This window comes from Populus alba, chromosome 10 (genome assembly GCF_005239225.2).
Source record: "Populus alba chromosome 10, ASM523922v2, whole genome shotgun sequence".
NCBI lineage: Eukaryota > Viridiplantae > Streptophyta > Magnoliopsida > Malpighiales > Salicaceae > Populus > Populus alba.
In genome coordinates, this window is record NC_133293.1 from 17,981,884 (window position 1) to 18,009,630 (window position 27,747).

The window sequence follows — 27,747 nt, forward strand, 5'->3', positions numbered from 1 at the left end:
TGATCTGTCTGTTATCACTTATAACCCAAATAACCTTAAACTTTGAAATATAGTTGTTAGTTGTTACATCCAGCCCTGGAGTTGACTAGGTCAAATGACCAGGTACAGGTTAACCTCGAAAAATAAAAAAGAATTACGTGGAGCAATTTCATTAGTTCCATAAGCATCCCAACATCTCCGTGCTAGATCACTTTCTCAATCATCAAGTGATCACTTAATAACTGTCGGATTTTCATAACCTTCAACCTAAATAAGATTTTTGAAAACCCTAATCATTCGGCTTCATCGTTTAAACACAAACATCAAACAAATCAAAGTAAAGCAAACCATGCGAAAAGGTTGGAATAAATATACAGTCATCTCTCTATGTTTGATTATTTTGTTCTTATTGATTTGGTATTCGATTATTCTAAAAGGTTTTATTTAGTAATCAATGTCGAAAAGAAACGATTTAGTGATAGATAAAGCACACAACTCCTTGGCTTTGATTTGAGAACCAGTGCTTTCAAATCCTGATGCGGAGAGACAACTCACTAATACATGTGTTGTGATTTGAGTTTGTAATATCGCATATCGGAGGGTATTAAAACAACGCGCGTGGACTCAGGCTATAAGAAAAGGAAGCGAGAGGGTAGGCTAATCAATTTAATGATTGACACGTGGTTCAACGGCTCATACAATATTAAATAAAAAACTGTTTTATAAAAATTGTGTTTAAAATTTAATTTTTTAATAAATCTTATTGTATAAAATACAATTTAATTTATTATTAAACATCTACCTATATTTATTTTACCATAAATATAAAAACACTTGAAAAACAAACATCCAGCTATGGAGTCAAATAAAATTTAGATAAATATTTAATTCAAACCAAATTATAAAACTTAACCTAGTAATAAAAATCATTTGAAATAATCTAAATACTGTGTAATTTTGAGTATTTTAAAAATAATATGATTATAATTATTTTTTAAATTTTTTTTTAATAATTTTTTTTTATTTTTTAAAAATTATTTTTGATATTAATATATCAAACTAATTTAAAAATATTAAAAATTTATTAATTTAAAAAAAAAATAATTTTTTTATCAATATTTTAAAAACGCAGTGTGCAATTAGGGTGCTAAAAAACCTGCTTGATTGAAATAACCTAATTAGTAACTACTCCTTTTTTTTTTCCTCTGCTCGAACGGGCTCGAGCTTCTTCAATGGCGGACTCAAACCTCTTCTACATCTCCCTCGTCCTCCTCCCTCTCATCCTCCTCTTTCTTCTATTCCTAATCACCAGACCCCGACCCATCCAAATCCCAATAAAGAAACGCCATATCTTCATCACCGGCGGATCCAGCGGCATCGGTCTAGCCCTGGCACACCGGGCCGCATCAGAGGGAGCCCGTGTCTCAATTTTATCCAGGTCCATAGATAAGCTAGAAGAAGCTAAGAACGCAATCAGACAGTCCACCGGCATCGACGTGGCAATTTTTGCTGCTGATGTGAGAGATTTTGAAGCAGTACAGAGAGCCGTTGATGAAGCTGGCCCCATAGATTTCTTGGTTGTGAATCAAGGGATTTTTGTGGCTCAGGAATTGGAGGAGCAGAAATTGGAAGAGGTCAGGTTCATTATAGATGTTAATTTGATGGGGAGTTTCAATATGATTAAAGCCGCCTTACCTGGAATGAAGAGAAGCAGGAAGGATCGGGGACCTGGTTCTATTGCTCTCATGTCTTCCCAGGCTGGCCAGGTACTGATCAATTTATATTGTCCTGTTCTTTTGCGTGCGTGCGTGTTCATTTAGTGGTTCAATGAAGGTAGTAAGAGTCTATGTTATTGATCGTTCATGTGGGATTGTTTTTGTTTAGGTAGGTATTTATGGATACACAGCTTACTCGGCTAGTAAATTTGGTCTCCGGGGTTTAGCAGAAGCATTGCAACAGGAGGTTATTGGGGACAATATCCATGTCTCTCTAGTATTCCCTCCGGATACCGAAACTCCTGGTCTGACTGAAGGTATGGAATTTGTGCGGGACAAGGTCATGGTATGTTATGACATATTAGCATTCCCTAGCGTGGGCTAATTTGGTTGAGTTTATTTTGGATTCTAAGATTTGGCATCTGATTGATGTGCAAACTCAGTTTAGGCTCCTGTCCTACAAGCCCTGCCCAAGGGACCGTGTCGGTTTTTTATATAACGATGGCCTTTTCATGATGATTGATATGTTTAAACTTGAGGCGCGAGAGATTGCGATACTGCATAATGATATATTAGATCGCTGTTATTAGTGAAAGTCACGATGAAGAGCACATAGGAAGATATATCTTTGATATGTATTTAATAGTTGGTCAGGAAAAGTTGTTGTGTTATTCAGGTAAATTATGGATTTTAATTCCCAAGTTCATTAAATTTACTGCAATACTGTGTTATGTAGTTCTGATAGACTCTGTACATATGAATGTGTAGACTTTGTTATATGCGTTGCTTGTTAAATTTGCATCCACATCAAAGTTTGGAGGGATCCGTTCTGTTGTAACTCGATTGCTGTTTGGAACTAAAGGATGAATTTTCATTGCAGAAAACAAAAGAAAACCACAACTCACAAGTATCATAGCAGCATCCTCTGGTGCAATGAAAGCCGATGAAGTTGCAAAGAAAGCTTTAGATGGCATTAAATCTGGTAGTTTTACAATCCCGTGCAACTCCGAAGGAATCTTATTGGCCATAGCGACTGCTGGTTTATCTCCTCAGAGATCATACTTGATGGCATTTGTTGAGGTGGTTGCTGCTGGTATATTACGTATCGCAGCTCTGTGTTTCCAATGGAATTGGTATGGAAGCATTGAGAAATGGCACGTGCAAAAAAACCGTAAGCATCAAATGCCCCCTTAACTTCTGTGATTTGTGTTTGTGTAATAAGGAAAGCATTTGGGCCATGGTATATGCTAAACTGGCGCCGCGAGGTTGAGGGGCAAGTCATGAGTCACTTCTTACTAAGTAAAAATTACAATGTAGGAAGATCCTGGTAATGGAATGAAGTATCAAGTCATCAATCTAATTCTTTTCTATTCCTCTATTCCATGATACACCTTGTTGTTCAAATGTTCTGGATAAGAGCAATGTTTAGAAATTTTCCAATTTTGTAAACTTCTGTTTGAGGTTGTTTCCATGTAGTGCTCAATAAAATAGTATTTTTTTTCTTTTATTTTTCTCCCTTTTCTAACGCTATTGCCAGTATCTTTGAATTCCCCGAGGAACTGGATGTAGAAAGTCTAGTATGACGCTTGCAAAGTTATATGCCTATGATTTTTCTAGTGTCCTCTGTACAATATGTATTTGTTTATGAGCTAATGAGATAGCAAGCATCACTTTGCATGTTGTAAAATTTGGATATTCTAGAGAGTTTTCTTATTGGCATTAAAAACCTTGTTTCCACTGCCAATTAAAATCAACTCGAAAGCTAAGTTGACTAGACTGCTATAGTAGGATGTGGTGCGATGTTCCTATAGCTAGTCATCTTCGTGTTTGCTTCACAAGTCTCCTTTATCCTTTGGTCTCGTGTTGAATTTTAGCATTTTGATAGTGATGGAGCATTATGTAGCCAAACAACCTTAATCAATCGACATTATATATTCAGGAACTTGCCTTGCAAGAATGACATTTTTCTGAATGCTGCATCATTGCATCTCTGGTTCCATATCAATTTAAGTGTTTGAACCTTCTGGGACGAATATTAGGATCTAATTTTTCTCATGATTTCTTTTTCCCAGGAACTTAGAAGCTCTTGGTGCTTGAAACAGGCAGACATTTTTTTCTGATGTAAGCTGCAATGTATGTCGAGGACTCCCTGAGTTGCTGAAATGGGGTTTTGGGCTTCTCAAAATTTCCAGCCTCTGTATTTCGGGACCTGGTTTTCTCCCCTCCCCCATTTTCTTTTGCCACTGTGAACTAGCAGTCATTCAATCCATATCTGGTTTATTTTGTTCCCATTTCATATCCATCAAGACGGAAATGTCGGGCACCGACTGATCCCTCTTTTGTATATCAGGAACTGCTTATATCTCCATTCAATGGTAGACTATTATAAGCACTGATACGTGTTTCTTTTCCCATTTCGTTCTGATGACATTCCTAGGAGACGGTTGTAATTCAGACCAGCATACATTATTCGAAGTATAAGGCTGTCATGCATAGGGGAAGTTCTTGAAGGAAAACGAAAGCTTGAAATCTTTGGTTTCTAGGTTTTTATTTTTTTTTTATTTTTATCTCTCTTCTCGTTTGGTAATCATTGTTTCAAATTTTTTACTCAGCCTCGAGGCATAGTTCTACTTTCTTATTAGTGAATTTTTATTAACTTTTTGGCAAGGAGTGGGTACAAAATCTAATCTAGGTTGAGTAAAAAAGTTAAAAGAAAATGATCAAGCTATCTTATTAAAGAACTATGTCTCAAAAGTGAAGAGTTAATGATTCTTATAATTTTTTTCTTTAAAAAAATAGAAAGAAAAGGATGCTAGAGTGTTTAGCCGGCTGAAAGAGTCCTCGTCATGGACCATCTACTGGCTAGCTAATAGCCACACAAGCCCTTTTAAATTCTCGATCCAAAGCATTTCAACTGCAGCTCTAAAACTCGTTGTATCCCGATATCAAAACATCTATCATGAACATCAAGACAGGAATTGTGTACCTGGACGGTGAAAGTCGGTTCCACGTGTATTCTCAGCAACAGGGTTGGAAGTCCACGTTATCCACTGAATTTTTTTACTAATTTTTCAAAGCGAAGTAGTTGTTGTTTTTTATTTTTTTAGAAGTATATTAAAATAATATTTTTAATTTTAAAAAAATTATTTTAAGTATCAATATATAAAAACATTTAAAAAATATATAAAAATAAAATAAAATTTAACCCAACCCCGTTTAAAACGTAATGCTAAAATAGGGACAAGTAGGCTGCGAGACTTAAAATCCCAATTACCCAGAGAAGTAAAAAAAACTGTACATGCCCAGGAAAAGTAAGGTGCAGGTGTTTTTTTTTGGTGGAGTATTGTTTTTAAAGTTTATGTATTTTATTTTTATATTTTATTTTAAAAATATTAAATTCATGTTTTTTTTAGTTGTTTTAAAATAATTTTAATATGTTAGTATCAAAAATTAAAAAATATATATTTTTAATTAAAAAATATATAAAAAATAGTATGTACCACATTATTAAACACACATCCAAACTTTTAAAATTTTATTATTATTATTTATCATTTTCCACATGGTGCTCATGAAACTTCCGAGAAAAATGAAGTTGATCTTCAGTTGAAAATACACACGTGTGTGTGTAACTAGTCCATTAATTTTAAGGATTAATAATTTATATATTTTATAGTATGTATCAATGTATTGGGTGTGAAATATGATAACATAACTGTTATACCTGCTCTAGCCTAACTAATTCATTTGGAAAATTTAGGATTTAAAATCTTCACTCGAAATGAGTTTGTAATTGAATAAGAGGAGACATTAGTATCACAAAACTCATTTGATATGGTTATATTGTTAGTAACATGGTTAACCTAATCAAACTCGATTAAAATCCCATTACTTTAGTATTAATGGGGTGTGATTTTAATTTTTATGATCTAAAACATGGTTAAAATAAATTTTAATCGAACAAAATATTGATATAATAAAATTTACTTGATTCAATTATGATTTTAATGATTTAATTGACATAGCTAGATCTTGTTTAAAATATAAATAGTATTAATATAAAAAATAAAAACAATATTATTTTAATGAAACAATCTAACTTTACTTGATACCAAGTAAAATAAGTTTGTTTTTTTTCTCAAATGAATTACTGCAATATCCTATAATCATGCATTAGATCATTATTGTTAAAGTTACGAGAGTTGACTTGTAAATTTATACAATTTTATAAGTTAATATATTTTCATCATGCTGAATCGACTTAAGAACTAAAAAAGTAATAAAATGAGATGCTGTTATTAATCCACATTTCTTCGTTGTTGGCTGTCTTGACCATTTAACATAAATACTTTGATATCGAGCGGTGTGATTGACACTGGAAATTATTAATAGAAAAGTATGTCATGATTTGGGCCATTATTATTGTTTAGTTGCTCCATCAATGTTTCCATGTTAATCTACTTCTCGATGGCAAACTAGCCAGAGAAACTGAATATTTGTTTAATAAAAATTATGATTAGTTGCTAGTATCTACTGGCAGAAAATAGTAAAAATTGACCAATAATGTAAAGCCAAGAATAATTTGGACCTCTGTTTTGAGCAGGTTACGTGGTTTTTTAACGTTTGAGAATTCTCAATAAATTCAAAATCGCTCCTTAACAGTAATTTAGCTTGCATAATTCTTTCTTTTATCAACAACTAACACATGAACTTTGACATTTAAACTAATGATCACATGCGGGTAAAGAGAATCTATGAACATAAATAATTGTATTATATTTTTTAAGTTATTTAAATCATATATAAATTTTTATTTGCATTATGTATTTTAAAATGTCTGAATTAAATATAAATTTTTATTTGAATTATGTATTTTAAAATATTTGAACTATATAAAAAATTACTTAAATTATTTCAGTACATAAATTCATATGGACAATGTTTTCTGCTTGAAAACCAATAATTTCTACAATGCACTTCCATTCACATTATAATTCTGGAAGGAAAAAACAATCTTAAAAAACCGTATAATCTGAATCATGAACAATCTAAAAAATATATATTATACAATGCATCCAAACAGCAGAACGGCCCTTCCTGCACGGACAAAACCTGCTAACGTCAGAAGCCACAATCCTGTTCCTGGGGCATATAACTCTGTTTAAATAAGCAAGGGGTAAATGGCCTTGATTAAATGGGCGGTTGCCAGCACATTATTATAACAATCATTAGTTTTATGATTTGTATCTTGTAGTAGTCGGCAATGCTTGTCTGTTTGACACGTGTTAACAGAAAATCACCAGCTCCATATTCTTATAATGTCTGCGCCTTGCCCTTGAAAATAACATTTGCAAGGCTGCTATGCTAACGCAGACGTGATTGGTAAATTAGCTGATTTTTAACCCGCATGATCGCTACAGCTCTTGCATATAGAATGATAGGTCCCCTTTTCTTGTTGTAATTTCCTCAAACGCCTGGCAGGCACTGTGCCGTGATTTAACACATGAGCAAAAAAGTTTCAAATTTCTTTCTCATGGCAACAGGAAATCTATTATCAAGTCTAGGCTATTATGATAGGTGCCACTGCGTCTGATCTGATCACTCAACGGGCTGAAAAGTCTTTGCCAGAACAAGCTGGTGAAGCTATATCACAAATTAAAGATTCGCACAATCGCATACGAGATACGACATGCAGGGTTGCTGGGCGAGAGAGAGAGAGAGAGAGAGAGATAGTTCAATTGAAAGCCAAGCTGCCAAAAAGAAAAGAAAAAAATGGCAGAGTTGTTAACATTATCCTCACATGTCACTCCTCGTATAATCTATCGTATCTACGCAACAAAACACATTAGTTATTGTTTGCCGGGATTAGGATAATCATGGTCGCCGAATCCTCCTTTACCACCTAAACCGCATTGCCAGCTTGTCAGTTTCTTTGGTTCTTTGTTCTTTGCAGGGATCGTCATTGGCTCGAAATTAAATATAAGGAAATAAGGGTCGATGATTCATTCGGTATAGAATAGGCAAATACGACCTGTTTTTCTTATACCATGTAGAACCCGAAGGATAAAGTATTTATTGATGTTTCCATCGCCAGCCGACCCATTCATTTTTATTTTATTTTTCTAGATAAATGAAACTGCAGAAATCTTTTTTTTTATATAGATATTTTTTAATTGAAGATAAATTAAATAATATTTTTTATTTTTAATATAAATACACTAAAATTATACAAAAAAATAACAAAAAATATTAAATCACTATTTTTTAAGAATAAAAAATAGCTTGAAAAATACATTGAAATACAAAAAATAATATATTATTAAATGATGTTATAGTATACAGTATATGTTTGTAAAATATACTGCATGGGTCACATCACAAACAAAAAATGTGATGTGTGTTGATGTTTATAATTAGAGTATGATTGTAAGAATGGTTGTGGTTTGATTGTTTTTTAAAATATTTTTTATTTGAAAAATAAAGTTTTAATCTTATAAATAAGTTAGATAGGAATCCTGTATTATAATAATTTTTTTATTTTAAAAAAATTATTTTTGATTTTAACATATTAAAATGATATAGAAATATTAAAAAAATTAATTTAAAATAAATAAAAATATTTAAATTTTTTTAAAATATTTTTAAATTATAAAAACAATCAGTGTACTCTACATGCTTCCGTATCAAATCCAAACTTCACTTTAATTGGCTTGCGCCACTCTCCATTATTGAAAGATGGGCGGGCGCTGTCATCAACGTCATTATTATATACATGTGGCCACCCTTGTGCCAACTATGAAATTCACTATGCATAACGTCGTTTTCACCAAACATATATATATATATATATATATTCAAATTTTAAAGGTCGGTTTATATGAAAAAAATACAAAGAGAGTTAGTTCATTAAAAAATGAAAACGATAACGAAAACAAAAACAATGATGGCTTCAGAAAAAAAATTGGCCGGTCACAAAAATAATAATTACACTCATTATTTACAAGGAAAATAAAAATCACTCACCAAGCCCCGCTATCCCTCCTATAAAACTCGACACCACAAACCACACTACACTCTCAACAGAGACCAAACGATCAGTAGCTAGTTACCAGAAAGAGATTTCTTTTTTTTCATATAAACCGAGAAATAAAAGGCAGGGGTGATGGAGGGCAAAGAAGAAGATGTTAGATTGGGAGCTAACAAATTCAACGAGAGGCAGCCACTTGGCACGGCAGCTCAAAGCCAAGATGACAAGGACTACAAGGAGCCACCCCCGGCACCACTGTTTGAGCCAGGCGAGCTGACTTCATGGTCTTTTTACAGGGCTGGTATTGCAGAGTTCATGGCCACCTTCTTGTTTTTGTACATCACCGTTTTGACTGTGATGGGCGTGGTCAAGGACCCGACTAAGTGCACAACGGTTGGAATTCAAGGGATCGCTTGGGCCTTTGGTGGCATGATTTTCGCTCTTGTTTACTGCACTGCCGGCATTTCAGGTCTTGAAAATTAAAAGAGCTGCCATGAATTTCTAGCTTGAGTATTTATACATGGTTCCAGGATAGTAAATATAATTAGTTTTTTTAAAAAGAATTAACCCGCGATGTGATTTTGGTACTTGCAGGGGGTCACATAAATCCAGCTGTGACTTTCGGGCTATTTTTGGCAAGGAAATTGTCCTTGACAAGGGCCGTGTTCTACATGCTGATGCAGTGCCTTGGTGCCATATGCGGTGCTGGTGTGGTGAAAGGATTTTATGGGAAAACAAGGTACGAGGTGTTAAATGGTGGTGCCAACATGGTTAATCCTGGTTACACCAAAGGTGACGGCCTTGGTGCTGAGATTGTTGGCACTTTTGTTCTTGTCTACACTGTCTTCTCTGCCACGGATGCCAAGCGGAGTGCCAGAGACTCCCATGTCCCTGTAAGCTCTCCATCTCTCTTCTCTTCCTTACAAGATAAAAGCTCCCTAGTAGTTGATTAATCACTTCATTTGCACGGGATCTAATGACGATGAAAATATGTTTGGTCAGATTTTGGCACCTTTGCCAATTGGGTTCGCTGTGTTCTTGGTGCACCTCGCCACAATCCCAATTACAGGCACCGGTATCAACCCGGCTCGTAGTCTTGGTGCAGCCATCATCTTCAACAGGGACAAGGCCTGGGATGATCACGTAAGTCTCTGCTTACTAGCCAGCTAATGAAATCCCCTTTTTTGGGTTGTCCAGAACCTGATTTGTAATTATAGCGTGCCCTTTGTTGACTTCACATCTCATAATGTTCTGTGGTTGGATGCAGTGGATCTTCTGGGTTGGCCCATTCATTGGGGCAGCACTCGCAGCTCTTTACCACCAGGTTGTTATCAGGGCCATTCCTTTCAAGAAGTGATTATTATGATTATGGTGCTTTACATTTGGCCGTTCGATGATGTTGTTTGGAGATGAACAACAACACCCAGTTTATTCCATTTTCTCTGTTTGGCCTTTTGTGCATTTGTACCTATAAGTAAGCACACACGTAATAATAGCAATACGTGTTTCTTCAAATCAAGGGGCTTTTTATCCCATTGCACATGTAATGTAATAATAGTTAATGTTTTTCTTCAACGACCTCTTCCTTTTTCTAGTTACTACTTTTTTAGTTTGATGGGGTGGCTGTATGGTTATGGACTGGTGGGATGTCATTTTCGAGTTGCCGCCCGGACCTTCTCTCTAGTTTTTGTGTTTTAAACTTTTCTGACTTGTGCAATTTGTCCGTTTTCCATATGGTAAGGTGGGGATTAGGTAGCCATTGATGTTAAATATCATAGCATGATGGAAGGATAATATTAGGAAATTCGAGGGAGATAAGAGAGTGGTTTTAGTTGTTTACCATTTGACCAATATCCACGTGGCACATGATCGTTTTTAAAATTACATATTTCAGATTTTTATTTTCCGGGGTAGAATTTGACGAAGGGACCAAGCCACTACACCAGATGATGACTTAGGGATAAGAAAATTACTTTTAGATTAAAGAAACTATTTTATAGTGTGGACCGTTAGTCATCATCCGTCTATTCTCTGCATCTCCTCCTCACGAGGAGCATTTCTACCACATCCATGGAATCTTCCTTATCTTGCTCTTGTGAACCGTGCCGGCGATGGCATTTATGGGCTTCATCGAGTGAGCTATGTGTGACCGTTGGCGAACTTCCTGTCACTGTCTTCTTTACGTAAAAGGTGGTCTAACTGGACACTATGATGCTAACTGGGTTAATAAATGAGTTTGACGTTCTCCTTGCAACGAGAGGGGTTTTGTTTGTTAGGTAAAGCAAAGAATTCAGCTCAAAGCATTGATCGTCAAGAACACACTTGAACAAGCATGCCGCTAATCACACACGGAATCTAGCTTGCAATTAACCACGTGTGGAAACTAGAGTATCGCCGCCATGAAAATTGAATTCACTCACGAGCTTTAAAAACAATTCTGTTATATAATTGAATTTATTTTATTTTTTATGTTACCCTTATTTTTATCTTATTGCTTTAAATGCCACTCAGAAAAGGAGATAAGTATGTAGTAAAACTAATTTTAACATCAATCTCTTATCTTTTAATATAGTAAATCAAATGGGGTGACTTGTTTTTGTACTATTTAATTTTTAGAGACAAAATTACATTTGTAACCCCATTTTTATATTTCAAATTATTTTTAACATGAGATTTTAGTAAAATCTCTTAATTGAATTGAATTCAAGAAATTCTGTTATTAGATAACTATAATACATTTGAGGAAACGAAATTGAGTTTGATGCATCTTTGATTTGAAAATACTTCGTGACAATTAATCAATTCAATGTCCAATAATTACTATTTATTGCCTAACACTGTCATGATAGGTCACCTCCTCTTTTCTGCAACTATTGACTTTCTGCAAATTACAAGCTTGCTTTCTTTCTTCTTTTTTTTTAATTTTTATTTATTTATTTACATGGGTGTCCTGTCAACTTGTGCGCATTACAATTAATCTCACAGCTCACTTAACATCATGCAAACTCAGTGAGCATGTAAAGCACTGCGGTGGTGACAAACGTGCATAATAAGGTTTGAATCTTGGTGCAGAGAAAGGAAACAAACCCCTTCCACCACTAGACCAAGACCTCAAGTGCCTTTCTTTTTTATTTTTAATGTTATAGGTCAAGGTTTTTTTTCACATTGTTTAGAATTATTGGAATTTTTTTTATATTATTAACATGGTATCCAAGCCAGTTTATATACGCCTCAATTAATTCTACAGATCTTGAAATTAACAACCATGTATGTTTCTAGTAATCCTGAGATTTGTGAGAATCAAACCAATAGGAAGCAAATCTAGAGCATGACCAATTGAGTTATGCTTCTTAAAATTAAATTTAATTGTAAATGTTAAATTAATTTTCATGTTTGGAATTATTTTTAGAGTATTTATTTAAATTTTATTTGGAGTTTAAGTGGTAAAAAATTGAGTAAAAACAAGTAAGAGTAGATACCCTCTTATCTCATGTAATAATTCTAACTAAAAAATATTATTATAGAAATACCTCTCCTTTTTATCTAAATAAAACCCTACGGCTTCTCTTTTAAAACTGGAACCTATATCTGCACACTTATTTGTTGGCTTTGTTGAATTTTTTGGATTGAGCTAAGTTCTTTTAAGCTTTGTTAATAGCCATCTAGTCCAAATACATTATTGGTGGATGTGAATATTGGATTTACTAGGAACGCACCCACGTCAAAAGAATTAAATTGAAATTAGATATCTTTATAGAGAGTGTTTGGAAAGGTTATTCATAGTAATTATTTTTTTAAAATATTTTTTATATAAAAATATATTAAAATAATATTTTTTTTATTTTTTAAAAATAATTTTAATATCAGCGTATAAAAAGATTTAAAAAATTAAAATAAAATTTCATGAAATATAATTTGTACTGTATTTCCAAACAATACCATATATTAAAATAAACTCATTTCTCCCTAGCAATACCATACACTAAAATAAACTCGTTTCACGATATAAATAGCACAATTGAAATTTTCTTTAAATTGGTTTGTGTAACAGTTACTATAGCAGCGGCAGATTTGTAATTTTCTTTTTCAGAAAACATGTTGGAGCTTTTATTTTTTGTAAAAGTTACTATAGCAGCGGTTGATTTTATTGATGTCGATTTAAACCATCAAAATGAACGATATTTATGTAAAATTATTTCATTTTATGATGAGAGTTCAAATTATATGTTTTTTTTACCTTTTAAAGTATGTGAAAAAGATATATGAGCTCGAGTTTGATTTTTGAATTTAGGTTGATTTTATTTTTTGGTTTTTTTATGCTATGGACAGGTTTATAATGGTTCCAACAGTGTTTTATAGGTGTTTTTGGATCAAAATGAGTTTTTTAGTAAAAAAATACTTTAAGGCCTGATTTTCCAATCATCACAGCGGTCAAAATCTGGCGGGAGTGTTCACAAAAATTGAGAAATTAATTAAACCAAAAAAATCGAATTGATAAAAAAACAAAATAAACCAATTAAAAAATAAAAAAAACCCACGAGTCCTGGTTCGATTCCTGTTTAAAAAAGCTTAGACCAACCGAACCGAACCGAACCGAACCGGTTTAATTAAAACTAATTAACGTTAAAAAAAGGTATAAAAGGAATCATTTCTAGCCCTATATCACTTTCTCCCTTTCCATTCGCCACCCCCCCCCCTTTTCCCCCTTTTTAGCCTTTCCTTCCCCTTCCCCGTCACCCCCCGACCCTTTTCCTTCCCCTTCCTAACCTTCCCCTCCCCCTCCCCCTTCCTAGCCCCCCGGCTTATATGGAAAGTCCAGGCTATATGATAAGAATAAAATAAATAGGAGAATCTAGGAAACAAGTGAATAATGGTCTGTGCCAGCCAATTAAGTTCAAAGAGTGAAAACCCATACTAAATCCAAGCTGCTGGTCGCCTTTATAACTGTTCTTATATCTTAAAGGTTCCTTTATGCTTGCTAGTTGCTTTTTTTTTTTTTTTTTTTTGATTAACATGGGTGTCCGGGCCAGCTTACGCGCACCTCGACTAATCCCACGGGCCCTGGAGTTAACGACCATGTAAGCCTCCAGTGGCCATCATATGAGCAACCTAGGGTTTGAACTTGAGACCACAGAGGGAGCAAACCTCTTGGTCCCAAGCTTTCGCCACCAGACCACCACCTAGATGGTTTTGCTGGTTGCTTTTCTTGAATTTATGAGTGATTGTTGTGACTAATAGCTCAGTAATTGATCTTTTATGTCAAATTTTTCTTTGATTAATCTCATTCCAGCACTCATGAAGCCCCCACAAATCTTTATTGGTTTTCGGTTTTTCTAGTTTTTTATGCTAAAAACCGATCCAAATAAATATAGTTCGGTTCGAGTTATATTAATAAGGAATACTATTTTCCGGTTCGGTTGAATTTTTGGGTTAAAACCGAACTGTGAACACCTCTAAAATATGGGTAAATCAGACAACGCGTCATATGTGTTTTTTAACAAAAAAAAAAAATAATATGGCGAACAACATATCATATGTCATGATTGCAAATAAAAAAATTTAAGGGCCCCATCATATAGGCTTTAAAAAAAGGGGATCAATTAGACTGGCTTGACTTGTCGGGTCTAGTAGCGTCTGATCGTTGCTTTATTTTTCTATTTCTTTTTTTTTAAAATGAATGATTTTTTTAATGTTTTTTCTCTATTTTTTAATTTATATTTAAACTAGTGCATTTTTTCTTTTTCATTTTGTTTAGAGAGCGTCTTTAAAATGACAAATATTTTTTTTGTTATGCATTTAATTTGAAGATTTTTTTTTGATTCATATGTATTTTTTTTTTATCTTTTGCATGAATGAATTTTATTTTTTAAAATAAAAAAATAATGTTCGGATAATATTTTTAATATGTGTAGCATTGCATGATGTTTTTTTCCTCTTATTTTATTCGATCAATTTTAATTTGTGTTTCTATTTCTATCATTATTTGTTTAAGTAAAAAAATGTTTTAATAAATAAAGTTAACAAACATAGCCAGATAAATATAATGTCTTTTAATATTAAATATATTGATTTATAATTGTTTTTTTTGATTTTTAAAATTTTATTTTTAGATATCGTTAATGATTTTTTATTTATTTATTCACACACAAGATTCTTGATTTATTTGATTACATATATGTATACATTTTTTAATATAAAACTTAGATTTTTTAAACTATAAAAATACACTGAATATATATATATATATATATATATTTTTTTTTTTTTTATAAACAATAAAAATATGCGACATACGGTAGAGCCCGGTCACATATCTAAGTGTCTAGTGTATGAGAAGTGCAAAGAGATGAGAATATAATAATTTACGAGTTTAAATTAACTTTTCTACTACTTGTTAACCAAAAGTTTCAGCTGTCACAAACAGGTTCAACCGAAGAAAAAATAAAAACAATCATCCCCTTGTTTATTTCATGGTAGTAATAAACATGGCATGCATGTCTTCGATCCATGGTATTCGTCGCACTGACACGACACAACACGACACAAACTGAGGTTAAGCACTTGCAAGAGCAACAAGTTTCTAGTAGCTGTGTTCTGTTTCAGCGAGTCAGATCATGTTATCAAACAGAATCGCATGAGTTTCTGGTACTAGAAAATGCAGGTTTTTAGCTTTTTATATTTAATTTTTAAATTAAAAATAAAATAGTAAATATTAGCCATTTGATTTTTTGTATAGATATTCCAAACAGAATAATTAAACTTAATTGAACTCAATTATATGATTTAAAATTTTATTTAAAATATAAAATTATAATAAGTTATCAATTAAATTTAAATCACATGTAAAATTAAATTAAATTCTACATGTAATTTTATTATGTTTGCTTCTAATTATTGATGTATAGACAATTTTATAATGTTTTTTTTTATTTACTTATTTTTATATTGAAAAAGATCGACAGTGAAAGAAAAAAAGTTTTTATCTCCTGCTGTTATAAAAAGTAAACCCTATCAATCCTAGCCCCCCTTCTTATAAATCTATAAATTATGACTTAGAGTCTATTTAGTCTAAATATTGTAAAAATAATTAATTTTTAAAGTTTACTCTACTTATAAATATATTAAAATAATATATATTTTTTTAAAATTAATTTTTAACATTAGTAAATCAAAATAATATAAAAAAATTTAAAATAAAAAATTTAAATATTTTTATATCATAGAAACAAACTGTTTGTTAATCACCCCTCGTTGTCGTATAGTTTGTTGCTTTTTCTTTATCAATAAAATACACTGAAATAATCTGTTAAGACTTTCAACATGAGTATTTTGCATCAAACAACAATATTTTTGTCTTTAGTGTGCAAACCAATAGGCCTAACAGGAAGCCTGGTGTGTTTATCTTGTGCATGTGAAACAATGAAAAAAGAAAAAGAAAGCAAGAAACACTAAATACCAAATACGATAAACTCACGGATTATATAACATGCTCCCAATAACATAATTTTAATGTAGAAAACATTATTTACGTGTCGTCCATTTTTACACACCGGACAATCAACTATTTTCATTCTTAAATAATATTAACAATAATAATTTCCTTTGGAAACCATCGTCTTGAACTTGAAAAGGAGTTAAATAAAAACATGTGAGACAAGAGTCCATTTTATATTATATTAGTAGTTGATTTTTAAAATATTTTTTTAATTAAAAAAATATTAAAGTAATATATATATATATATTTTTTAAATTCATACTCAATGTAGGTTGAAAATAAAAAAAATGTCAATTAAAAAAAGCTTAACATTTTTCTTTTATTCCACGAAGCCCACAACATTCTCATCGGGCCACACCAATGTGAGCCCAACAACAATCCAAACAAAACCTGAATCAACCCTCAAGTTCCATCCTTCCCAAAAACCCTAATCGCTCACGCCCTCTTTCGCTATCCTCTCTCTCGGCCTCTCTTTGCCTCAAATCGAGATCGGAGAATGGCGGCGATGGAGCAGCAAACAGTCCTCCAATTCGCACCATCATCTTCAACGACCCTCTCCGCGAAGGTTCACCCGCTTGTCATATTCAACATCTGCGATTGCTACGTTAGGCGGCCTGATCAAGCTGAGCGCGTCATCGGCACTCTCCTTGGCTCCGTCTTGCCCGACGGCACCGTTGATATCCGCAACTCTTATGCCGTCCCTCATAATGAATCATCCGAACAGGTTTTCAAATATCTCTTCTCAGATTGTTTTCTATTTTTCTATTGTCTTGGCAGAAATGCAATCAAGAAATATCTCAGAAGTTTACTTGTAATTGTTTTTTCCAATCCTAGTCTTTTATTTCCCGTGGTAATAATTGTGTTGGTTTTTGTTTATAAAATGGATGCAGGTGGCTTTGGATATCGATTACCATCATAACTTGCTGCTGTCTCATCAAAAAGTGAATCCTAAGGAAGTTATTGTTGGATGGTAATTCTCATCTTCACTGATTTCATTATTGTTAGTGCAAGTTGTTGTTTGAAAAAAAACTTTGAAGGTTTTGAATGTGTTGCAATAGTGTAGTGTTTATCGGATTGTTCAAATTTTATTTTGCTCTACCATTATATGCTGGAGCTTTCAATATCCAATGCTGGTGATGGGGAGGGAATGGGTTTTTTGTTTTGGAATTAATTAATTTGTCGTGTTGTGCTTATGTGATTGCATGCAGGTATTCAACTGGGTTAGGAGTTACTGGCGGTAGTGCTTTGATTCATGATTTCTATTCCAGAGAAGTCCCAAGCCCTATTCATCTGACGGTGGATACAGGATTCAGTAATGGGGAGGGTACCATAAAGGCTTATGTTTCTGTGAATCTGTCTCTTGGAGACCGTCCGCTTGCGGCACAATTTCAAGAAGTTCCTCTTGATCTTCGAATGGTTGAAGCTGAGCGCATTGGATGTATGTATATATCATGAATTCTTCTTTCCTAGTAAAATCTTTGTTGGGTGGCGTTCTCTGTTTTCAGTTTTGATGTCTTACTGTGCACATGCCAAGACAAACAGGTTCCCATACACACACTTCTGCTATTACATTTCTTTGAAGGGAGACAATGATAGATTAGGCTGTTAATTCCGACCCTTTGGTGAAACATTCTGAAATAGTCCTTTGAGTCTATAATTTCATTCTTTTTGATGGGTGGATGGAGTGGGGTGAAGAGGATTGGTGGAATGGATTTTGTCCAATGAGTTAATTGTTATAAATTTTTAGATTTCATTTTATGAAAGGAAGCAATGCTATCAACTCCATCTTAAGGGCCTAGTTGGTAATAGCTCTGTAAACTTCAAATTTTCCCACCCTATTCATTTTCTCTTTGTGTGGGATAGAGTGCCCTTTTGTTTGAAACAATGATTCTATTTCTTACTGTGCTGGCTATCTCCATGAAACAATCAGCTCTGATCATGGCTTGTTTATAATTATTTTTGGAAAAACTACCAAATTCGAATTTCATGAAGCTCTGCATATTGTATCTTTTGCATAAAAACGTGTCACCTGCTGTTGTTATTTCCTGATGCCCTGTCAAAATTCGGTTTGTTGTGGTTGTTTAACATCTGGAATTCTGTTTGTGGAATGGTGGTTGAATTCCTTTCTTTTGATGGGCATATGTTAGATTTATCTGCATCTGAAGTTTTATCTATATCATAACTGCAGTTGATGTTTTGAAGACTACAATGGTTGACAAAATTCCAAGTGATTTGGAAGGGATGGAAATCTCTATGCAACGGCTACTTGCTCTAATTGATGATGTGTACAAATATGTTGATGATGTGGTGGTGAGTAAGATGACCCTCCCTTCATCAATTTGTTCTAACCTCCTTATCGTTCAAGCTAATAATCAGTTCTCTTCTTAGGAAGGGCACACTGCACCAGATAATAACATAGGACGTTTTATATCAGACACGGTCGCCTCCCTTCCCAAACTTTCACCACCAGTGTTTGATAAGCTTGTAAATGACAATGTGCAGGTAAGAAAATGTTATTTTCATATGATTGTAGCTAGGAATAAAGTTTCAAATGATTGCAGGAGTATTATCATTCATAACTACATCATATGATTAGAATTTAGGCTTCATTTCTTTGTTTTCAGATGTAGGTCTTAAATCATTTGTTGTGAGTAGTTTTCTGCTTTATAATGGCAATTCATTTGATATTTTTAACGACAATTTGTTGGCATATTACTCTGCTGCATTGTGAGTGATTTTCTGCTTTATATATCATTTCATCTTTCTCTATTTGCTTCTGTCTTCTCTGTTCCCACAGGACCATTTACTCTTGCTGTATCTGTCAAGCATCACTAGGACACAGCTCAGCTTAGCAGAGAAGTTGAATACAGCTGCTCAGATCCTCTGATTTCTGTCTGCTGGGTGAATTCACGGCCCAAAACCATTAATCCTCATAGGTGTTGACCTATAGTAATGTATTGTCAAGTTTGGGGAATGAACCATTTTATCTGAGAAGTCTGTTGATTTTTGTTAGGTAGGCTATCTGCAATTTCATCTCAAGATTGTTTATCTAATTGTTCATTTACACTCCAGGAAACATTATTCACTTTTGTAAGCTCGAGGTTAAATCTGGTTTCCTTACAAATGCTGTTATACCTTGGTTTTCAGTTCTTGTCTTGTTATCCTAACTCCTGACTTGGGGTTTCTCAAACTGATTGGGGTCGCATCCGAAATCTGCAATATGGTGATACGAGGGGTATTCATGGTTCGGTTCGGTTTAGACTCAAAAAACCAACCGAACTGAATTACATTAATTTTGTGAAATATTAACCGAACCGGACCGAAAACCAGTTCAAACCGAACTGGTCCGATTTGGTTACATCCGGTTTTCTTGGAAAAAAACCGGAAACCTAAACCCAAACCCTAACCCGCCAACCCAAAACTCCACCCGGTCCTTTGGCTTTCTCATCCAAACCTTAGCAACCATATATGAATCTGTCATCGAAATCTACAAGAAAGACCTGGAAGAATTCAGATCTGGCTTGAAAATGAATTTGTATCTGAATCCGTCATCGAAATCTACAAGAAAGACCTGGAAGAATTCAGATCTGGCTTGAAAATGAATTTGTCATTATTCACGATGTCGCTTCACACACCATTCATGATCTCCTCGCTTTCTTCGAGGCCAGCGTTGTCGTTGATCAAGAGTATATTAAGGGGTGGTGCTCGTTTGGGAAACCTGGCCTGGATTTTCACCTTTGCTCCTATGAACATGAACAAGTACCATTGGGGTTTCTTAAACCAGAAACACAATTCAAATGTTTGCTATTGCTGAATCCAAGAAAACATCTAAACCAAATCTCTCTATATACATATTTGATACATCCATTATCAAGTTGAACCAAATAGTGGAGGTCAGAGCTTTGCTTGTTAAACATTTTAACACTGGTGGTAGTGCAAAAAGTAGAAAAGTGCATAAACTGGGAAAGGAGTGTAGAAACTAGGAAAGGAATATTGTGAATTAATTGAGAGGAAGATTGAGAATTTATTTGGGAAGGAGGCGGCTTTTTTTAGATGAGATGCAGAGAGGAAGGGTCAGCCAATTAGGCTAACTATTTATACCATATTTTTTTGTTAATTGTTTAATGGATCCGGTTCGGTTTGGTCCGGTTTCTGGTTCAAAACCAAAACCGAACCGGACCTGCTACATTTTATGGATTTAAAAATCGGTTTAATCGGTTTTTCATTTCGGTTCAGTTTTTTCGGTTAGTTTTTCTTTGGTTTTATTGGTTTTCTCGGTTAATCGGTTATTTTGAACACCCCTAGGTGATACTGTATGCTATAAAAACTGGATTAGTAACATCCTTTTGATTTGGAGGTTATCTTTTGGGATGGTGGCACTGCATTTGACCGTGCGTAACAAAATTATCACGGAATATGTTAGAATATAGCGTGTAGGGTGTGATTTTTTAAATCTTGGTTGTTAACTATGTTGAAGCAGCTACCATATAAACTCATATTCGGATCAGGCTTCTCGCATATTCCTCGTACCATATTTTCCCTTTGAATATGAAAATCGTTGAGGTCTATGTTCGGGGGAAAGACGCTGCACGGGATACGTGAGTGTTCTAGGTTTAAATTCTTATGGTTGGATGGTGAATCTGTATCTCTGGTGGGGGTTATTGATATTAAACCTGAACTAGTCTGATAGGTTGATCTAGGGGTTGGACTGATTCGAGTTTTTCAAAAGACTGGCTGGTGCAATGACCTGAGTGACCCGACGGGTTAACTCATGACCCGGGCAACCCGAGCGAGACTTGGGTTTTTTTTTCCTTCAAATGTGGGATTTGAAACCCATTAGTATATATGTTTTTTTTTTAAATTATGTTTTTTCAATGTAGTATAAACATATTTTTGGTTTAAATAATTCAACTTAAAAGAATAATATTAGTATATATACTTTATGTTTTTAATAAAAAAATTTATCCTTTTTTAATGTGAAATTTAAAATTTATTAGTATATATATTTTATGTTCACAAGAAAAAGTTATAATTTATTAGTATATATATTTTATGTTCTTAAGAAAAAAGTTATCTTTTTCAATGTGAGATTTGAAATCTTTTATTATATATATTCTATGTTCCAAAGAAAAAAGCTTTTTTTTTTTCAATGTGAAATTTGACACTCATTAGTATATATATTTTATGTTCACAAGAAAAAAAACCATGTTTTTTCAATATGAGATAAAAAAAAAATTTTAGTTTAAATATTTCAACTTAAAAAACTTAACATAATATCTTTTTAATATGAGATAAAAAAAACTTTTTAAAATACTCTTAAACTTTATTATTTATAATATGTATAGATTATATTTACATGGTTTTTTTTTTTAATTTGTTCATATAAAATATTAAAACTTTAATTTTTTTTAAAAAATTTTTTGAATTAATTTAATTTGATATATATTGACCGAAGTTAACCTATAAAATCCAAGAATTGGTCTCTTAGCTGGGTCCGGGGCTTTAATAACTTTTGGTGGGGGTTACTGAGGATGGTCTCCTGGCCTGATCCATGGGCAGGGAAGTTGTGCCATGGATATCTCATTGCGTGTCTATTATTCACACGGAGAAACAACTGTCCATTCATGAATGAATGAGACGCTTGCAAACCAACCGTTTTTTTTTTTTTTTAAATCACCTCGCAAGCACAACCGCGGGATAGGTAAGATGAGATCCAGCTCGATTATTTATGTACCATACATCATTTTTTAGCCAAAATATTGGAAATGAATCGGAATGCAAGACTTCCGTTGTTCGACTAACGTTTATCACGGCAGATGCACAAGCTCTATGCCTGCATTCAGGTGTACTTATATTATTTTTGCCTCATTTTTCTTTCAGACATCCATTGTTTTGCCTTATAATATTTTACAGATAAAATATATTTTCTTGTAAAATATTTTTCCTTAAAATGTCTTACAAGTAATTTCAATGCTTAATTTTAAAAATATTTTTCAATAACAATGATAATGAATAAGAAGTTGATGAGATAGTTATGATGGTGATGAAGAAAAAGATAGTGATGGTTGTAGTGGTGAGATGACGATAATGATTGTTAGAGGGTCATAATGGTTATAAAAGAAAAAATGATAATGGTGAGATAATGATGATGATAATAATAATAAAAAATGATGATAATAATAATAAAAAAGGGGTGGTAATAGAAAAGAAAATTATAATTAGAGTGAGATGAAGGTGGTGATTAAAATAGTTAAATGTTATTAAAAGTAAATTATTATTCATAAAATATTTTACTATATTTTATGTAAGTTTTTAAAAATTATTTTAAAATATTGACCAGGTTTTTTTTTGTAAAATATTTTATAAAAAACAATCATGAACAATTTTTTTTTATGTAAAAATAAACACTTCTACACAAAACAAACATTCCCTTAGTTATTTTTATTCGCGAGAAACAACCTTCGAGTTTTGGGGAATAAGGAGTGATTTTAGTAAAATATGGCAACAGGAGTCCGTTGCTTGTAATTTTGGTTACAAACTCGCAGCAACTCTGACCTCCGACACCAGCAACTCTCACAGTTTGCAGTAATTGCATAGCGATTGATTGCCTGGTGGGCCTCCTATGATTGGGCATCAAGAACGTTAATCGCAGATGATGCTATCTTAATTCCTATGATTAGTTCTTTTTTCCCACCCATTTTGTCCGCGGCCATGTTTGGTGATCTTCCACTACGGGGCAATTTGCAATAACGATAAATGTGGTGTGCAGTGCAGAGTGCAGCAGACAGGAGAAAAGGGACGGAAATCTTGGGTGGCCTAGATTTCACGCGTGCCCTATATTTCTCCATAGCCTCTACCCCTCTAGCTAGCACTATATGTTACTCCTCGTTTCGCACTAATCATTTTTCTGTTGTTGTTTGTCGGAACCAATTCCCCTATCTCTCCCACTCATCAAAATAAAGTGCTTCTCTCTAACTTAATCAACGGGAACACGTACAAAAGACAGCCAAATAAAACACTTTGCACTTTTTCCAATCTCCCTCTTAAATCCTTCCTCTAACTGTTTGTGCATGTTTGCATATCTTTCCAATAACTCCTGTTGCTAACGAGTTTAAGGGCACTTCTTAAGATGTATTATCATGGCTTGTAAGTATTAATCATGGGCTTAAAGATATTTTACAGTTCTAGTTGATACTAGCACTTCTAATGACATGGGCATTTCATATATACTCCTTGTTTAATTCAGGATCGTAGTAGTTCCTAGCTTGTGATTTAGTTGAGTTGAACTTGTTCAATCACAAATCGAAGATTTGATGCAGCTCGAACTCCAATTTCTTCTAGAACTACGTACACATGCCAAACACGCCCTTCTTCTTCATGCTAAGCAATATAGGCTGCTTTGATATGTGGTGAGCCTAGAACTGTTAATTGGCAACACGAGTCAGAATAGTTTTCAAGATATGCAAGAATTCGTGGTCTCCAAGGGGACACCTAGCGATTTGAATATCGAATTTAAAGTTGAAGGTACTCTAAAGTTTAAATCTCACTTAGTAGAGGGTGAACGCTTATAGATTAATTAGATTGCATTTGCATTCTGTACTCCAATGGTCACTAAGACTCTTGTTGAATAAACAAAACAAAAACCAAAAATAAAATCAGGGATTAATTAGATTAGATTTTGGGGAAGGATTTATTTATTTCCTGTTGTTCGGTATTAATACCAAGACAGTACTACAGATTATTTAAGGCAAGTAGATACCTAGTAGTTAGAACACCGCAGCCTGCCGTGCCAAATTACTAAGGGACAAATTCATGCTTATCGTGTATAGAACATCCTCGGGAATTGGAGGAACTAGGAAGTGTGCAAAACAAAAGTGGAAGTGAACCTAAATTTTGGATCAGTAATGGTGGACCAGGTTACAGAAAAGAATGAGAGTGAGAATTGGAAATACCAGCCAAGGAATACAAGTTTGAATTGTATTTTGTTGTTTGAGAGGAAATTTAGCGAGAACTGTCACATCTATTCTCAGCACTATTTTTTCTTACAATGTTTATAGACATGAGGTTATGAAGCATGTAATCCAGCTTTTATGCTCTATACTTTATTGTTCAATTCGCAATAGCTGGTACAATTTATCTGCAGGTTTCAGGTTTTTGATGCTTAGCCATAAGAGGGACAAGTGCGTTTTAAAGACAGCAGATTATTATTAAATATTCTTATTCTCGAACAAAGTAAGTTCAAATCTTCACGGTCATTTCAAATTTCTATCCTTAACTATCTCATAGCAGGATAAAAGAACTTGGCATGGAAATGGTAGGAATCTCAAGATCAATCCCATGCTTTTCCTATAGTCAATATTATCAACTTTAAACTTTTGAATTAGTAGTTGAAGGACAAGCCCTAAAGTACAAGGGCTCACTCACCTAGTGACTGCCCTTTTAAGTTCCCTATTTGAACCAATTAAAAGTTGAAGGCCAAGCAGACAACTAGAAAAAGGGCATGTAGTTGCCTAGGACAGGAGCCACATGACATTAGAAAATACAAGTTTGCTTCCCTTTTTGGTTGCTCATGAGTTGTCTCTCCCAAATCTCAATTCGGAGGCTTTCTTGTCCTTTAGTTTGTGTTTCCACATCCTTAAAAGCAGGTTTAACCCAACATTATTTGACTGATCTAGCTGTAATTGTTTATAGTCAGCCTAACTAAGTATCAATGTCAGTAGATGCGATCACAATCGTCCAACCAAAATCAGACAATGTGAATTTTGACTTTCATTTCTACAGAAATCTTCTTTACTGACATTCTGTGATTTTTGAACCATCCTGGTGTTGTTTAGCATATAAAATTCTAGTTTATAAACAAAACTTGGATTCATCTCCTTGTCACTGCTGGTAATTAATTTGGACCATACTAGATTAATTAGCCTATTATTTAAGCCTTTTATTTTGTTTTTTATATATAAATAGCCTACTATATAAGCTTGACTAGAAGGCTATATTTATTATAAGTTCATCTAGCCATTAACAACATTAGCAACATAATCTATCAATGCACATCAACTTAATAAGAGGATAGAAACCGAAATAGAAGTTCAATTTAGTTTTCTTTAACAGACAAGGATTACTTATTTAATAGAAAGAAAAATTGGATTACTCCCATGTCCTGATGGGTTGCATAGTCTACTAAAAACATGACGAACACAACATCAAACAGTACTAAACCCTACATTAAGCCATATGCAACAGCATCGAGTGCTTACTTTACTGAAAAACACAAACAATATACCCTATCTGTTTGTCTGTCTATGGAGATCAACTCATCAAAGATTTTAAAAAATAGAACAAAGATTCAATGTAATTAATAATACTACAAGATAATAATAATTAACTAATAAGTAGTGATCAAACTTACTTGTTGTCTCTTTTCTGCTCGACGACCAATACGTTGAACAGTGGCAGCTTTTGCGCATGTCTCTCTCTATATTCAAGTGCACAAAAATCCGGGCATGATCAAATCCTTACAAATATTCAGTCTCACACAATCCCTAAAATCAAAGCAGACTGAAATTAATAAACAAAAGTTGTGATTCTGCTATCGTTTGATCACCAATAAAACAAAACAAAAGATAAGTACAAAAAGAAAACAAAAAATAAAGTGTGTGTGTGTGTGTGTGTGTGTGTGTTAGTGTGTAGTCTATTATATATGCACACGGGGTCTTATCTTTTGAGTTCAGAAGCTCAAAAAGAAAGTTCTCTCATAGACTTGTATCGAAGTCGAAAGTAACCATCTGAAGGTAACACAGATAATGGAAGAGAGAATGTCAGGCTTTTGTATCACAAAAGCTGGACGTGGTGGTGGCAGTGGCAACAACTGTGGCACAGGAACTAAGTGTGGGCGTTGGAATCCTACTACCGAACAAGTTAAACTTCTAACTGACTTGTTCAGGTCTGGGCTTCGAACCCCAAGTACTGATGAGATCCAGAACATCTCCACCCAGCTTAGTTTTTATGGCAAGATCGAGAGCAAGAACGTTTTTTACTGGTTTCAAAATCATAAAGCTAGAGAAAGGCAGAAGCGGCGCAGGGTTTCTGTTGATGAGAAGGATGCCATGATTCGTAGAGATGACAGATTTTCTTCTGCGCGATGTAAATTAGTCTTGCATAAGCCTTTATTCTTCTCAGAAATAAATATGAAGAAAGTTGCATTAAATCCTTTTTTTTTTTGGTAATCTTCTTTTGCAGATTTTACTGAGATCAATCATGTGAACGAACCAGAAAGAGTGATTGAGACTCTTCAACTTTTCCCTTTAAACTCCTTTGATGAAGCGGGGTCAGAGAAATTCAGGTTGCAAGCAAATGAATGCAATGAAGCTGCAGCTGCATTTTCTTATAAATTTGGTACAGAAATGGATCATCCACATTTAGATCTGCGATTAAGCTTTGTGTAAAACAAACTTCGAATTGATAAAAAGCTCAAGGAATTTAAAATGGTTGTAATAATGATTCGAAGAATATTAGTTTTAGCATGGATGGTAAAAAAATGGAGGTTGCAAGTACTTGAAGATGGTTTTTTTCTTTTATTTGTTTATATATAGTTCTTTAAATATTAGAAAGGCTTCGACATTCTCCTCTGCATGCTCATAAAAAGATTTTTTTTTCTTTCTCTGTGCTTACTCTGTTGGAGTAATTTACTCTTATTAATGCTTGGAAACAGGAATTTAGCTTCCTCTCACGAGAAATGCTTCCTTGAAGTGCATAAAAGACTGGTGGAAATGGTTCATGCCTAGGGTTTGCTAACTTTAAAATTCATCATGTGCAACCGATCTCTTCACAGCTCTTAGTCAAGAAAGAACATGATGCGGTTTGAATATAGAAGTCTTTAAAACGTCAATATGATTATTTATATTTATTAGTTTGCACGGAGGAATCAAACTGCATATGCTCATGATTTCATTAATTTTTTTCTCTTGTTCATCACAATTCTGCAGCCATCTCTTCCCATGGCGAGTTAAAAAGTTTCTTCATTATATATATTTAAGTGATACTTTAAGAACTAATCAACTCGTAAATAATTAAGATGGTTTACTTGAGAAAAATAATTACATCCCTAACAAGAGGAATAATAATGTTGTTAATATAATATCCTTGTCCTTCCTCTTAAAGTTGTGGCCTTCCCTGACTCATCTTAATTTCTTCTGCTCTAAATTATTATTATTTTTTAGCATGAGGGGAGTTGAGAGGATATTAACTAAAAATCAAGAATAGTGGCTGATAATTCTGGTTTTGTTGTTCTTTCCTCTTTAATCTGCAAAAAGAATGAAAAAGTGGTGCAAACATGCTTCAGCGTCACATGGCACTAGGTAGAGTGATATTATGCTTTTCTTTCCAGCAAAAAGAGAGAAGGTTATATATATATATATATATATATATATATATATATATATATATATATATTATATATATGTTGAGGTTTCAAGGAATTCATCAACCTTTTCCATAGCCAGATTAAGTTTGTCTAGCCTCCTTGCGTCATT

The 27,747-nt window shown here is 33.6% G+C and overlaps 4 protein-coding genes across 4 annotated transcripts; all 4 read left to right on the forward strand.

Moving 5' to 3' along the window:
* Nucleotides 1-1,135: 1,135 nt before the first annotated feature.
* On the forward strand, nt 1,136-4,255 carry LOC118042971 (3-dehydrosphinganine reductase TSC10A). The gene is made up of 4 exons (XM_035050743.2): nt 1,136-1,745; nt 1,864-2,011; nt 2,575-2,865; nt 3,767-4,255. Exons 1-4 carry the CDS (start codon nt 1,212-1,214, stop codon nt 3,772-3,774), a joined length of 981 nt encoding a protein of 326 aa, XP_034906634.1. The 5' UTR covers nt 1,136-1,211; the 3' UTR covers nt 3,775-4,255.
* Nucleotides 4,256-8,721: 4,466 nt separating this feature from the next.
* LOC118042972 (aquaporin PIP1-2) lies at nt 8,722-10,296 on the forward strand. Its single transcript, XM_035050744.2, has 4 exons — nt 8,722-9,190; nt 9,316-9,614; nt 9,724-9,864; nt 9,989-10,296. Exons 1-4 carry the CDS (start codon nt 8,857-8,859, stop codon nt 10,076-10,078), a joined length of 864 nt encoding a protein of 287 aa, XP_034906635.1. The 5' UTR covers nt 8,722-8,856; the 3' UTR covers nt 10,079-10,296.
* A 6,321-nt stretch (nt 10,297-16,617) lies between these two features.
* On the forward strand, nt 16,618-19,362 carry LOC118043347 (eukaryotic translation initiation factor 3 subunit F). Its single transcript, XM_035051315.1, has 6 exons — nt 16,618-16,940; nt 17,107-17,186; nt 17,425-17,654; nt 18,405-18,526; nt 18,605-18,718; nt 19,014-19,362. Exons 1-6 carry the CDS (start codon nt 16,713-16,715, stop codon nt 19,101-19,103), a joined length of 864 nt encoding a protein of 287 aa, XP_034907206.1. The 5' UTR covers nt 16,618-16,712; the 3' UTR covers nt 19,104-19,362.
* A 6,524-nt stretch (nt 19,363-25,886) lies between these two features.
* Nucleotides 25,887-26,872, forward strand: LOC118043373 (WUSCHEL-related homeobox 5). Its single transcript, XM_035051338.2, has 2 exons — nt 25,887-26,359; nt 26,456-26,872. Exons 1-2 carry the CDS (start codon nt 26,020-26,022, stop codon nt 26,659-26,661), a joined length of 546 nt encoding a protein of 181 aa, XP_034907229.1. The 5' UTR covers nt 25,887-26,019; the 3' UTR covers nt 26,662-26,872.
* The last annotated feature ends 875 nt before the right edge of the window (nt 26,873-27,747 follow it).

Bases quoted from the DNA above. Each gene is read 5' to 3' on its own strand.
- LOC118043347 (XM_035051315.1), top strand. From the start codon at position 16,713: ATGGCGGCGATGGAGCAGCAAACAGTCCTCCAATTCGCACCATCATCT. The intron at 16,941-17,106 runs GTTTTCAAATAT...AAATGGATGCAG, and splicing joins ATAATGAATCATCCGAACAG to GTGGCTTTGGATATCGATTA. The intron at 17,187-17,424 runs GTAATTCTCATC...GATTGCATGCAG, and splicing joins AAGGAAGTTATTGTTGGATG to GTATTCAACTGGGTTAGGAG.
- LOC118042972 (XM_035050744.2), top strand. From the start codon at position 8,857: ATGGAGGGCAAAGAAGAAGATGTTAGATTGGGAGCTAACAAATTCAAC. The intron at 9,615-9,723 runs GTAAGCTCTCCA...ATGTTTGGTCAG, and splicing joins CCAGAGACTCCCATGTCCCT to ATTTTGGCACCTTTGCCAAT. The intron at 9,865-9,988 runs GTAAGTCTCTGC...GGTTGGATGCAG, and splicing joins ACAAGGCCTGGGATGATCAC to TGGATCTTCTGGGTTGGCCC.
- LOC118043373 (XM_035051338.2), top strand. From the start codon at position 26,020: ATGGAAGAGAGAATGTCAGGCTTTTGTATCACAAAAGCTGGACGTGGT. The intron at 26,360-26,455 runs GTAAATTAGTCT...CTTCTTTTGCAG, and splicing joins CAGATTTTCTTCTGCGCGAT to ATTTTACTGAGATCAATCAT.
- LOC118042971 (XM_035050743.2), top strand. From the start codon at position 1,212: ATGGCGGACTCAAACCTCTTCTACATCTCCCTCGTCCTCCTCCCTCTC. The intron at 1,746-1,863 runs GTACTGATCAAT...GTTTTTGTTTAG, and splicing joins TGTCTTCCCAGGCTGGCCAG to GTAGGTATTTATGGATACAC. The intron at 2,012-2,574 runs GTATGGAATTTG...TTTTCATTGCAG, and splicing joins AACTCCTGGTCTGACTGAAG to AAAACAAAAGAAAACCACAA.